General features: G+C 41.1%; 2 protein-coding genes across 7 annotated transcripts in view; one reads left to right on the forward strand and one right to left on the reverse strand.

The window, feature by feature from the left end:
* The window catches only part of svep1 (sushi, von Willebrand factor type A, EGF and pentraxin domain containing 1), a 46,518-nt gene extending 40,070 nt beyond the window's left edge, over positions 1–6,448 (forward strand). For 2 of the 6 annotated variants that reach the window (XM_061669641.1, XM_061669646.1), the window contains 9 exons: positions 562–625; positions 701–874; positions 1,093–1,269; positions 1,350–1,523; positions 2,750–2,920; positions 4,078–4,173; positions 5,318–5,413; positions 5,505–5,598; positions 5,896–6,448. In XM_061669641.1, coding sequence (XP_061525625.1) covers positions 562–625; positions 701–874; positions 1,093–1,269; positions 1,350–1,523; positions 2,750–2,920; positions 4,078–4,173; positions 5,318–5,413; positions 5,505–5,598; positions 5,896–5,926 — 1,077 coding nt within the window. In that variant the 3' untranslated portion in view covers positions 5,927–6,448. Of the gene's footprint in view, positions 1–561; positions 626–700; positions 954–1,092; positions 1,270–1,349; positions 1,524–2,749; positions 2,921–4,077; positions 4,174–5,317; positions 5,414–5,504; positions 5,599–5,895 lie in introns of those variants that run through there. The other 4 variants (XM_061669642.1, XM_061669643.1, XM_061669644.1 and 1 more) reach the window with 4 other exon arrangements.
* Positions 6,199–9,708, reverse strand: txn (thioredoxin). Its single transcript, XM_061669658.1, has 5 exons — positions 9,584–9,708; positions 7,755–7,859; positions 7,587–7,652; positions 6,516–6,581; positions 6,199–6,439 (listed from the first exon to the last, which is right to left on the reverse strand). Exons 1-5 carry the CDS (start codon positions 9,605–9,607, stop codon positions 6,368–6,370), a joined length of 333 nt encoding a protein of 110 aa, XP_061525642.1. The 5' UTR covers positions 9,608–9,708; the 3' UTR covers positions 6,199–6,367.
* Between the last annotated feature and the right edge of the window lie 1,776 nt (positions 9,709–11,484).

Consider the following 11,484-nt stretch of genomic DNA (forward strand, 5'->3'; position numbering starts at 1 on the left):
GTAGCAGGCAGATGTCAACTAGAGCACAGTTTTGCCTCACTAGTAATATGTAGGTGTTGTACTCGTGTGCCCTTGTCGATATCAAGGATATCCAATAAATACTCAAATCGCTTGCCATACTATTTGACATTTCTGCGCGCTAGTATTATGACTACATGTTACTAGTGAGGGAAAACTGTACACGAGTTGTCATCTGTACACTACTGGTACTACATGTAATGTGCTAGAGGTTAACTGGTGAAATCTTATGTCACTAGTCGTACACAGTTGCCAACTAGTGCACAGTTTTGCCTCACTAGTAACATGCAGTAAACTGGTGTATGCTAGTTGTAACGTAGTTGTTCTAGTAGTGCGCCCTAGTTGCTCCACTAGTGCGTAGCATTGTCATACAGCAGTGGAGAAAAAGTAACATGTAAGACAATTCTACTTGGGCACCCTTGTTGTTCTACGAGTGTGTCGTCGTGGTTTTACGAGTACGCTTGTGTGTTAAGCCGGATATGGAATCAATGCATACGTATCCTGTAAGTTGTTTTCGTATAGCTTTCATTGTCTTCTCCACAGGGGGACTCGGTCCAGACCTGCCAGGCGGACAGAACATGGAGTGGCACTCGGCCAGCGTGTCTTGGTAAGTTTGTTCAGACGGGCGACAAAGTGGAGTCGCCCGACGCTTTGTTCATGCGGGCGTGCGTCGTCTCCCTAGCACAGTCCTGCGGGCCTCCCCCGACAGTGAAAAACGCCACAGTGCAGGCGACAGGGGAAACGTACCTGCACAATGCCAGCTTTACGTGCGACGCCGGCCTGCAGCTGGTTGGCCCGACTACGCTCGTCTGTCTGGCCAACGGCACGTGGAGCCTGCCTGTACCTTCCTGTGAAGGTAACGGCCAAAGCCCCACATGCATTGGAGAGACCAGAGATTCCCAACCACTTGTTCCACGCCACGTTCATTATCCAATTTGCACTTCATTCTTAATCTCGGTGTGGTGGTACGTGGGCTTACTTAGTTACTTCCAAACACTGGCCTTGGGCTCAATAAGGTTTAGGAAACACTGGGTTAATGGCGACAATGATGATGATCTAATTGTGTCATTTCAGCGACTCAAGGCTGCGAAAGCCCCAAGCAGATTCCGCACGGCAAGGTTCAGGAGCACAACCTGACCACTGGACGCGCTCTGGAATTCAACTGCGACAAAGGCTTCAGCCTGGTGGGAGACGCCCTGGTGATGTGTATGGGGGGCAACATCTGGAGCTCCACCTTCCCCGCTTGCCAACGTTAGAAAGCAGGGAACCTCCGCCGGCTGACTCGGACAATCTCCAACTACGCTCATACTACTTGTTTCCCCCGCTCACAGCCAAGACGTGCCCGACTCCTCCGGGCTGGAAGGACGACAGGACCGAGGCCCGGAAGTTCTACGTGGGGCAGTCTGTGCGGGTGAGCTGCCCCAAAGGCCAGCAGGTGAGAGGGGCCGGCAGCATCACGTGCAGGCCGGACCAGACCTGGAGCCCCGTCAGCGCTGTGTGCGAGAGTACGTAGACCGTTCCTATCTTTTCATTTAGCTTTGAGGAAATCAGTAGGATCCCCCGCTATATCGCAGCTTTTTCTTCTTTAGTTTTATTTGCCTTGAAATATGTTTACAATGTGATTATAAAGTGTGTTTAAATAAGTTTTAATGTGATTACAGTGTGTGGCAGGGGGTATTTTAATGCTCAAGCGATTTAAAAAAAAAAAAAAAAACTTTTTATTATCTGTTCCAGTGGTTCTCAAACTTTGTACACAAAGTACAACCTCAAAAAAAATACTCTCATACTACAGTACCATCATAATGGCCAAGTACTCAAAAATGAGGCAGAGCTTTTATGCCTAAAAAATATACAGTGGACCCCATGCATACTCACAGTTCAGCAGTCGAAGATTCACCGATTTGACGATACACACACACACACACACACACACACACACACATACATTCACATATTTTTTATACATTTTCTGCTTGCAATTTTTTTACGTGTTCAAATACGTTTACGTGTTCAAAAAATCAGAGGAGCACTAACGAAGCAAATCCAGTGAACCCCGCATATTCACGCGGTTTGGCCAAAGTAATACAAATATTACTTTGATGCTGTCTTGTGGCATCTTGGTGCCAGGGAACTACTGTATGTTGAGGTGAATTGTGGAGTTTCATTTCGACAAAAGTAGTTCTTTTGCAATAATAGAATGGGGGGGAAAATGCAGCATTTTCACCGATCGCGGGTGGATCTGGGATGTAACCCCAGTGATAAATGAGGGATCATTGGAGCTCACGCCTTCTTTCATGATTTGTCGTTGCACGAACCAGCGTTGCCCAAATCCGTATGAACATCGGCTTGAGCGCTTGTCCTTTGTGTTCCTCACAGAGCTTTGATCCCGACCAATTGAGGCTGCATCTAACGTTGTCCCCGTCTGTAATTATCCGCTTCTATAGCAACCATTGTCACATAAGCCCTTGGTCTGGCTCAAGTGCGGTCGCTTTGCGCGTATTCCTCCTCGTGCATGCGCCATTGTCATCTTTTGAACGCCTGTTTCGGTTCCAAGGTGATTTACTCGTGGATATGACGAATGATGTGGAAAACAAATGACACAATGTCCAGTTGGGTCAAACACAGAAGGTTTGAGAACCCCTGGCCTATGCAATACAGACGTCTCTTTCTGTTAGATGCCCTTTAAGTTAGTTAGTAACCGGTCGGCCGTTCCATCTGGGCTGTTGTACAGGGGTCTCCTGTGGCCCCCCACTCCACGTGGCTCACGGGGTGGTGCGGGGGGCGGTGTTCCAGTTCGGGGACGTGGCCGCGTACTCGTGTTTTGGCGGCTACGCCATGGAGGGCGCCGGAAGGAGTCGGTGTTTGGAGAACGGCAGCTGGACGCCGCCTCCCACGTGCAGAGGTAGAGCGATCCACACCAGGGGGGAACGGACCCCGACTCCTGTCCGGTTTCATGGCAAAGTCTCTCTGCCTTTCCCCACCCTCTTCTTCCAACATACGCCTGTTTCTGTCCTCTGTAACTTTCTAGGACCTTCAGTTCCATGTACACTGAACCGGTTTATCGCAGGGTGTATGTTCCAGACCCGCCCACGAAACTGTAAAAAAAATTATTTATAGTGTAAACCTTTTCACCTGCTTTAAACACATTTCAACTTATTAAGACACACTTTTTAAAGTATTCCTCTTGCTGTCAAGAAATGGGAGACTACCATATAACATCACTTTGAGTCGATGAAAAGAAGACTCTCACTCACAGTTCTCCAAATGTGTGCTTCAAGCTGTTGAAGTTTACTGTAAGACTGACACATGAAATAAGAGGATTATACATTGTATATTTAAGCACCAAAATGTAATGTAATGTAACGAACAGCCGGCTAGCTTAATGCTAACATATAATATGAAATCCAATAGATGGATTAGGGAAATTAGTATAGATTTTATGGTAATTATGGTAAAGCGTCACTAAAAACGACAACACAAACAAACAGCGTACAACAATACTCAGTTATATTGGCTGAATCTCATTTCTTTATTTGCAACCACAGTGCTCGATTCTCGCTCTGTTTACATTAGCTCCTCCCACTGGAGAGCTTGTCAAGGAGAACAATGTGAGTGAGGAACAAATGTTTGAAGAAATGAGATGCTCGATCCTCAATGTCATTTCACAGAGACATCAGTTTGAGATGATGTCACTCGAGCTTAATGCTAACATGTGATGCAAAATGCCATAGACAGACAAACATAAATTAACATCGATGTTAAAGATCCCACATTGAGGCTATTTAACGATGAACCGCGATATAGCCGGGGGTTGACTGTACTGTATAGTAGGAATTAGCCGACATTCAGGAAGTCAGCCTGACGAGTCACCTTCTGTTGACATGCCTTTGAAGTTTGAGTTTCGCAAGAATTAATCTGTGGGCTGTTGTGAAACAAACGAACTGGAAAAAGAACATTGTGTTTTCGTGGCAGGACTCTCCACTTCAAGTATGAAAACAACTTACGACATGCATTCTTACCTAGACATAACGTGTGTGTGTGTGTGTGTGTGTGTGTCAGCTGTGTGTTGGCTGTCCTGCCAGAACGGAGGTGTGTGTCAACGGCCCAACACCTGCGCCTGCGCCGAAGGATGGATGGGCCGACTCTGCGAGGAGCGTGAGTAGCCTATTCATTGGCAACAAGGCAAAAGTACTCACACTAAGCACTTCGAGTTCCTCTAAAGTGAAAATAAATGTTTTCTAAATTTGACACACCAGAGAAGAGTGTCCACACGCTGGCTGTCACATCAGACTTTTTTTTTTTGGGGGTCTTCCTCCTCCTCTTCGTGACATGAGCATACTCGCATCTGACAGGTTGAAAAACGTAATGTGTATTTTGACAAAATAAGGAGTAGAAAGCACAAATATCTGTCCGAGAAAATTAATGTTAATAAGTTCTGATACCTGAAAATACGTGGTAGTCAAGTACAGTAACAACGCATTTATTTGTACATGAGTTACTTCCCACAATTGCAACATAGCTGTCAGACTAACCCACCCAACTGCTCACCAAGCAGGTTTTTTTTAACAAGACCATGTACACATCGAGGGGCCCGGGATTATGGAGCGAGTCAGGTCAGATGAGTATCATTAGCCCACTTTGTATCAGTGTGCACAGGTCATTAAACCTTTCACCGTGTATTTCGGAGCTGAAATTTAGACCTTTGGAAGCCTCAGGGATTCAGAGCAGCATCTGGACAAGTGTTGAGAATTAGCACTCGTACAAAAACACTTCAAGCATCGCGTCTGGTTTGTCCAATGTTCTTGTGATGTCCATATCAAATACACAAATGAAACAAATCTAAATTGGCTGACCAGAGAATTTCCGCATCAGTCTCCCTTCTTATGTCCTGATCCTCTAATTAGTCATTCTACACAACAACACTAAGATATTTGTACTCAGTGACAAATAAGATAACAGGTTTGATGTTGTGCCTAAAGGTTTTTGCTTCATAACCATATGTAGTTTCTTATGTTACTGAATATTATCATGATGTTCCATGACACCCAGGAGGGAAAAATAGCTATTTTGGCCCAATTTGGACATTTTCACTTTAGTGGTGTACTCACTTTTGTCGACACCCATTTTACACTAATGGCTGCGTGTTGAATTATTTTGCCGGAAGAAGCTCAATTCAACTCACTTCCCACATAGTTCCTTGGCACCAAGATGGCATCAAAGCAATACTTTTACATTGACTACATTATAGCAAAGTGAATTTAGGAATTGGAGAGCAATGTCATTGTCCCTCTGTTAACAGCCATCTGCATCCTGCCATGCTTGAACGGAGGGCGCTGTGTGGCTCCCTACCAGTGTGACTGTCCCACCGGGTGGACGGGCACCCGCTGTCACAGTGGTGAGTGATCGTTACCTTCAAGGAGGCCAGTGACATCAGTCCTTTAAGCAATGTGTTCATATTTATTGTGTCTGTGTGTGTGTGTTTACAGCTGTGTGTTCATCACCATGTCTGAATGGAGGCAGATGCATCAGGCCAAATAGGTGTCAGTGTAGTCCAGGCTGGAGCGGACACCACTGCTCCAGGTACGGGTTTAAAGATATTTAATGTGCAATGAACACTACTCACAAAACGTTGGGGTTGAAATTGAGTGTTCTAATATTGAACCAGGAAATGCATTACTCCATTCATGGATCAAACACTTGTTCTGAATTCTGCCATTCAGAGAACAGCAAGTTTTGCAAAAAGTACTGATCCATTGAACAGCTGGACATGTTAGCTTCTTCCTGACATTTCACCCAATATCCTCCTTTGCAACTTTGTGGGTAGTGCATCATGTTTCATGTGGTCAGATTCTAAAACGTTTCCATTTGTCGTCAAAGGAAAAGGAGGTCAGGCTACTATCACTTCTAAACGTTCCACCCGACCCCGTATGGAGGGAAGTTCCTCACAAAGCATCTCCAGCAAAGCAAGAACTAATTTGTAAAATAAAGCTGTATTTTTTCATATAAAGAAACAACAGTATTGAACATATGCTGCTATATACTTGTAAAAATGATGGATGTGTTTTGTCCAGTGTACTTGTAAACTAAGTTTTTTCTTTTTTAATTAAAGCATAAATGGGCGTTAATAACTTGCTTTTGACACACTTGGTGAGTGTTATGCATTCATGACAAGAAAAAGTATGACGGGTCCCAATACACCATTTAATAAATCCACCTTGTTGGAGACTACATACAGAAGGTTTCTGAGCAAGTCAAGCCAACGTTTCATTGAACAGACTTTCTTGTCAATTGTTTACTCAAGACATGCACTGAATTAACAGGATGATGCTCGGTGGAATAAAGAGTGTTGTCATTGTCGTTTTGCGTGAGCATCGAGCTTTTCCATCAGTTTCGTGGAGTTGGCCCCAGAGAAGCTATCTATCTGTAAAAATAGTAAGATGGGAATTAATAGAAAAAAAACGCTCTTAACAAGAGGAGACAAAAAAAGTTAAGCTTACTTGGACTCCATTTCTGAAAAAGATGAATGTGGGCATACAGCTGATTTTGCATTTCGTGCTCACATCCTGGAAAGCAAAAGTGAAAGTCAGTGAAGGTGCAACTAGCACTGTATTGTTTTTTTTTTTTTTTTTTAAAGTCAAAACAAAATGTGACGAGAGATGAAGTTTGTCACTGGTTAACCCTCAGGCCTTGTTCGATTTTACTACACTTTAAGCTTCTATGATTTTTTTGTTTAGGGGCGGGACTTTTTTTTTTTTGCTTCTTTTGTTGCATCGTTTTCAACTCACATCAATTCTTGTCATTAATATAAATTCATGTTTATTTTTTAACCCTTCAAATTCCAGTTTGTTTGCATAAAGCACTGACTGGAAAACCTAAAAAATGACATTTATATAGCCTCAGCACCACTTTTTTTTTTCTTTTTTCCTTTCATTGATAATACAGTGTTTTTTACAGGAGGGGGGATTCATAGGATTTTTCTTTTTTTAAACACTATAGTGTTTATTTCATAAAATTCATTTCTGAAATTTTCGTCATGGTGGCCGGGTACCGCGTTCAGTGATTTCCATAACTAAATACGGATTTCTGTAACATTTGACAGCTCTGCATAAAATTGCTACCTTATTCAAAAATTGATAAAAGCTGTAATATGGTAAAACTTCAAAAAATATACATATATAATTTTCAAGTGTTGAGTATCCCATTTCATCCAAAATGTATGATTTAATACAGTAAATACAAGGGAACTAAATGTAGTTTTCATGTATTTCAATTGGGCAAAAATGGGTCACGTCAAGCCAGAAGGTACAATTTGATGTAAACAGTTGAGCTACTTGAAGAGCTGGATGTTGGAAAAGATAAAAATCTGACAAAAATCTCTACCTTCTGAATTTTAATTACATTTGCTTTAACACTGATAAACGAAGGAGACAAATGGTCCGCAGAGAGTAACAGTGTTTAAGATTCTTAAAATAGTTATGAATACTCAAGCTTCAAAGCAATAGTTTTTTATCTCTGAGGGGGGGGAAAAAAAATAAAAAATAAAAATAAAAGATAAGCAGGAAGCATACCTCACACGTATCCACGTCGACTTTAAGGAATATAACATCGGCGTATGCCGGGTTTTCTGACGCTGACTGCAAGAGAATCAACTTATGAGCTTTTGTTTTGCGATTTCCAAGCACAACAACGAACAGAGGACTTGATCAAGAATCTGGGAGGTGCAGTCATCAACTCACATCAAAAACTGGTCCAATCATTTTACAGGGTCCACACCATGTGGCTGTGAAGTCCACCACAATGAGCTTGTCTCCACTGCTTTTCAGGTAACCATCAAACTCTTCCTGGAAACAAGGAATATGGTAGAAGGTTTAACAAAACATAAAATAGCACAAACTATAACCCCAAAACATTTAAGTATGCTTTCAAACACATTTTACAACATTACCCTTGAAACTAGTGAATAGATAATGATTTTTGAAAAAGAAAAAAAAAAATCTACACTGCCAGTCATAATTATTGTTTGGTGGGAGGGATGTGGATGTTTTTATACTTCCTTTTAAGAATACAGTGTTATTTTATTTTTTCTTTAAAACAAATAAAAAATAAAATAAAAAGATTTACTGGCCTTTCAATTTATTTCAAATGGGTAAAATTTATTTGGTATCCAAGTAAATTGATCTTGGCCAAGGAACGAATTCAATTTATATACCCCATCTCCAGTTCTCCTGCTGACCTTGAACACAGCATAATGTCATTGACCTGTTATCCTGTCTTGCATATGCAGCAATATCTCCCTTTGTAAAAATAAAGACTTGTAATATAAGCTTTTTTATTTATTTTTTTTTCTACGGAGAAATATGACTCATGTGAAAAGGTCTGTTGTAATGAACACCTATGAGGCTGGTGGCTTGAACTTCCTCAATTTTACTAACCAGAATCATACCTTTAAAATCAATTTAATAAAAAAAAAATTTGTGCAATCCCACATCTATTTGGAACTTTATAACGTTCATTACTCATATTGACTGTGCCTTGTCATCATTGGAAAAATGTGATTTAATAATGACAGTGACCACTATAAATGTAATAATTATTCTTGTGAAATCTCCTTTAGTGTTTATGTATTAATGACTATATGCTGTGTTTGTCTGTTCTTATTTTCGTTTAAATTGAATCTTTTCAATAAAGATTGTTAAAAATATATTGGCGGGAAGGGGGGGGGGGGCAGGTTCCACAGATCTCCATTTTGAGGTACTCTTGTCAATCACGATGACCGTCGGGAACCTCGCTTCGAATGAATTTACATGTTGAACTTACACAAGCACTCGAGCTAGTAGGACCAAAAAATTAACTAATTAAGGTGAGTGTACAAAAAAAATCACAAGAATGACATATTTTGCAGCCTATTGTAGTTAATTTGTCGAGTTTGTTTAGTTGTTAAGGGGCAAAATAAAACTACCCCGTTTTCCCGCTCCAACAGGTCGCCATTTTTTTACATAAAAGCTTAACTTTCACCGGTCCAAAACACTCCAAATAAACTTTTATTCTCGTCGTTGAGTTTACTTTATTTGAATAAACCGTGTGTTCGGATATATTAGAGTTAATGGTGATGCCAACGTGTGTTCCGGTGACGTCGGTCTAGCATGAGCGTTAGCATGAGCGTTAGCCTGAGCGTTAGCCTGAGCGTTAGCCTGAGCGTTAGCCTGAGCGTTAGCCCGGGCTCGGCCTTAGCGTGCTCGAGTCTATATCCAGTGGCCCCCGCGTTCGCGCCTAACTCTCTAGAACTACTTTTATTTTGTAATTTTTGGGGCGACATTAACGACATACTTTTCGCCTTTTTTGTAATTCAAATTATTATTTTATGTAATTACGTCATTACGAGGTCCGAACTGACATTACTTCCGTAGTTAACGTGACAGCAACATATCCCAGTATTACATATTACAGTGCATTGGTCCATCCGTATTGCATATAAACTAATGAGCGAAACTACGCTATCTTTGACAAGTACTGTATAAGCAGTGTTTTTGTTTTTTTTAAAGATATTGAAGAAAAGAAAACGTACCAAGTCTTTGATGAGGATAACCATGGCGACTGTTGGTGGGGGAAAAACACAACACACTTTTGCAGAAGGTTTAACTGCGAAATGGAAAATGACAAGAGTTTCTGCACAGGCACGGCTGGTTATTTGCAACGCCCTCCTCCCAGCCAAAGTCAAGCTGGACGCACACAGCCATAAAAGGAAGTCGTATTTTCGAAAATAAAAGTGAGTAGGGTAAGTATAAATACTAACTTAGTTCCCACCTTCGGTCGTTGCAATTATACATACAGTTACTTTTAATGTGTGATGTACTAGTTTTTATTTTATTATTATTTTTTTTAGTTGGGTTCGATTGCATGCGGATGTTTTGACGATTATTTTGGTGGCTCACCTGTTGGGAGTTTACCGAAACAAGGTGCTTGACATAGCAGCGAAACGCGAATAATTAGTCAAAACTCTCGCCTCACCCATTTTTGCAAGCATGCTCCGTAATGTAAATGTTTGTATTTTAGTGGTCACCAAAACATTTATACGTCCCCCTTAAAACAGATTCGACCATGTCATATGTACCTCATTCAGTCAACAATGTTAGTCTTTATATTTGTCTGTCATATCAATCTAATTCAGTCAACAGTATTGCTCTTCTATTCACACTATTTTTGTTGTTGTAGTTATTTGAATCATTTAAGAGTTTTGTTCATGTCCAATAAGCTCTAAGTGTGCACATTTTATTGTGTATTATTTAAAAACAAATCATATGATTTGATTTTACACTATTTAATGATGGCTTCACACACATCAGCGTTGCCCGAACAACACACAACCAAGTGGTTCACTTAACTATAATAGATGAACAGCAGCTCTGGTAACCGAGGCAACGAGGCTCTCATCGCCGCCGCCCGTTGAGATTTAAATCCGTGCAACACAACGACGGTCCACTTTAGCAGGAGACCTTTATCTTCAATCAGGACGGTTATAAATGCAACAAACTGATCAAGGTACAGAGGATATAAAAAGTCATTTCAAAACTTTTCTATACCATAAATGTGACCCATAACTTGCAAGACTCAATTGAAAAAAGAAAAGGTGGAAAAACGTTTGGAGAGGGGAATTAAAAATAACTGAAATAGTGTGGTTGCACAAGTGTGCACACCCTCATAACTGGGGCTGGAGTTGTGTTCAGAATTAACTAATCACATTCATGTTAAATGGGAGTCAGCACACACCAGCCACCATTGAAAGTGCCCCTGATTAACCCCAAATTGAGTTCAGCTGTTCTAGTATGCTTTTCCTGACATTATTTGCTTTTGAGCAGAACCTGAAAGTTTTGTGCCAACACTGACTGCTATTTAGAGCTGTTCATTATTTCCTCCACCTTGACAAGGGCCCCAGTTACAGCTGAAGAAAAACAGACCCAACGCATGATGCTGCCAGCACCATACGCCAGTGTAGCTATGGTGTTCTTTTGATAATGTGGAGTGTTATGGTTACACCAAACATACTTTTTGGAATTATGGCCAAAAACTTCAACCTTTATTTCTTTGGATCATAACACAATTTCCTTCGTCGGGTTTTGCAAAATGTAGCTGGGCTTAGATGATGTTTTTTTTTTTTGTAAGATAAGGTTTCTGCCTTGCCACCCTACTCTATATGAAGACGGGAGATTGTTATCACATCCTAAACTGCCAGTACTTGCCAAAAATTCCTCCAGCTGTTTCAATGTTGCTGTCGGCCTCTCATCAGTGTATTATCAGTTTTGGAGGGAGATCCAAATCTTGATAACATCACAGTTGTACCTTATTTTCTCCATTTAGTCTTCACTCTGTTTCATGGTATTTAATGCCTTGGAAATTCTTTTGTACATTTCTCTTGCCCGAAACCTTTAATCAATAAGATCCATTTGATGCTGTGGAAGCTCTGTGCTC

The sequence above is a fragment of the Phycodurus eques genome, chromosome 23 (assembly GCF_024500275.1).
Source record: "Phycodurus eques isolate BA_2022a chromosome 23, UOR_Pequ_1.1, whole genome shotgun sequence".
Taxonomy (NCBI): domain Eukaryota; kingdom Metazoa; phylum Chordata; class Actinopteri; order Syngnathiformes; family Syngnathidae; genus Phycodurus; species Phycodurus eques.

What these genes read in the sequence shown, in the direction of transcription:
- txn (XM_061669658.1), bottom strand. Translation starts at nt 9,607, where the DNA reads ATGGTTATCCTCATCAAAGACTTG. An exon ending in TTATCCTCATCAAAGACTTG is followed by an intron (nt 7,860 to 9,583) that starts GTACGTTTTCTT and finishes CCTTGTTTCCAG; the next exon opens with GAAGAGTTTGATGGTTACCT. An exon ending in TGATTGGACCAGTTTTTGAT is followed by an intron (nt 7,653 to 7,754) that starts GTGAGTTGATGA and finishes ATTCTCTTGCAG; the next exon opens with TCAGCGTCAGAAAACCCGGC.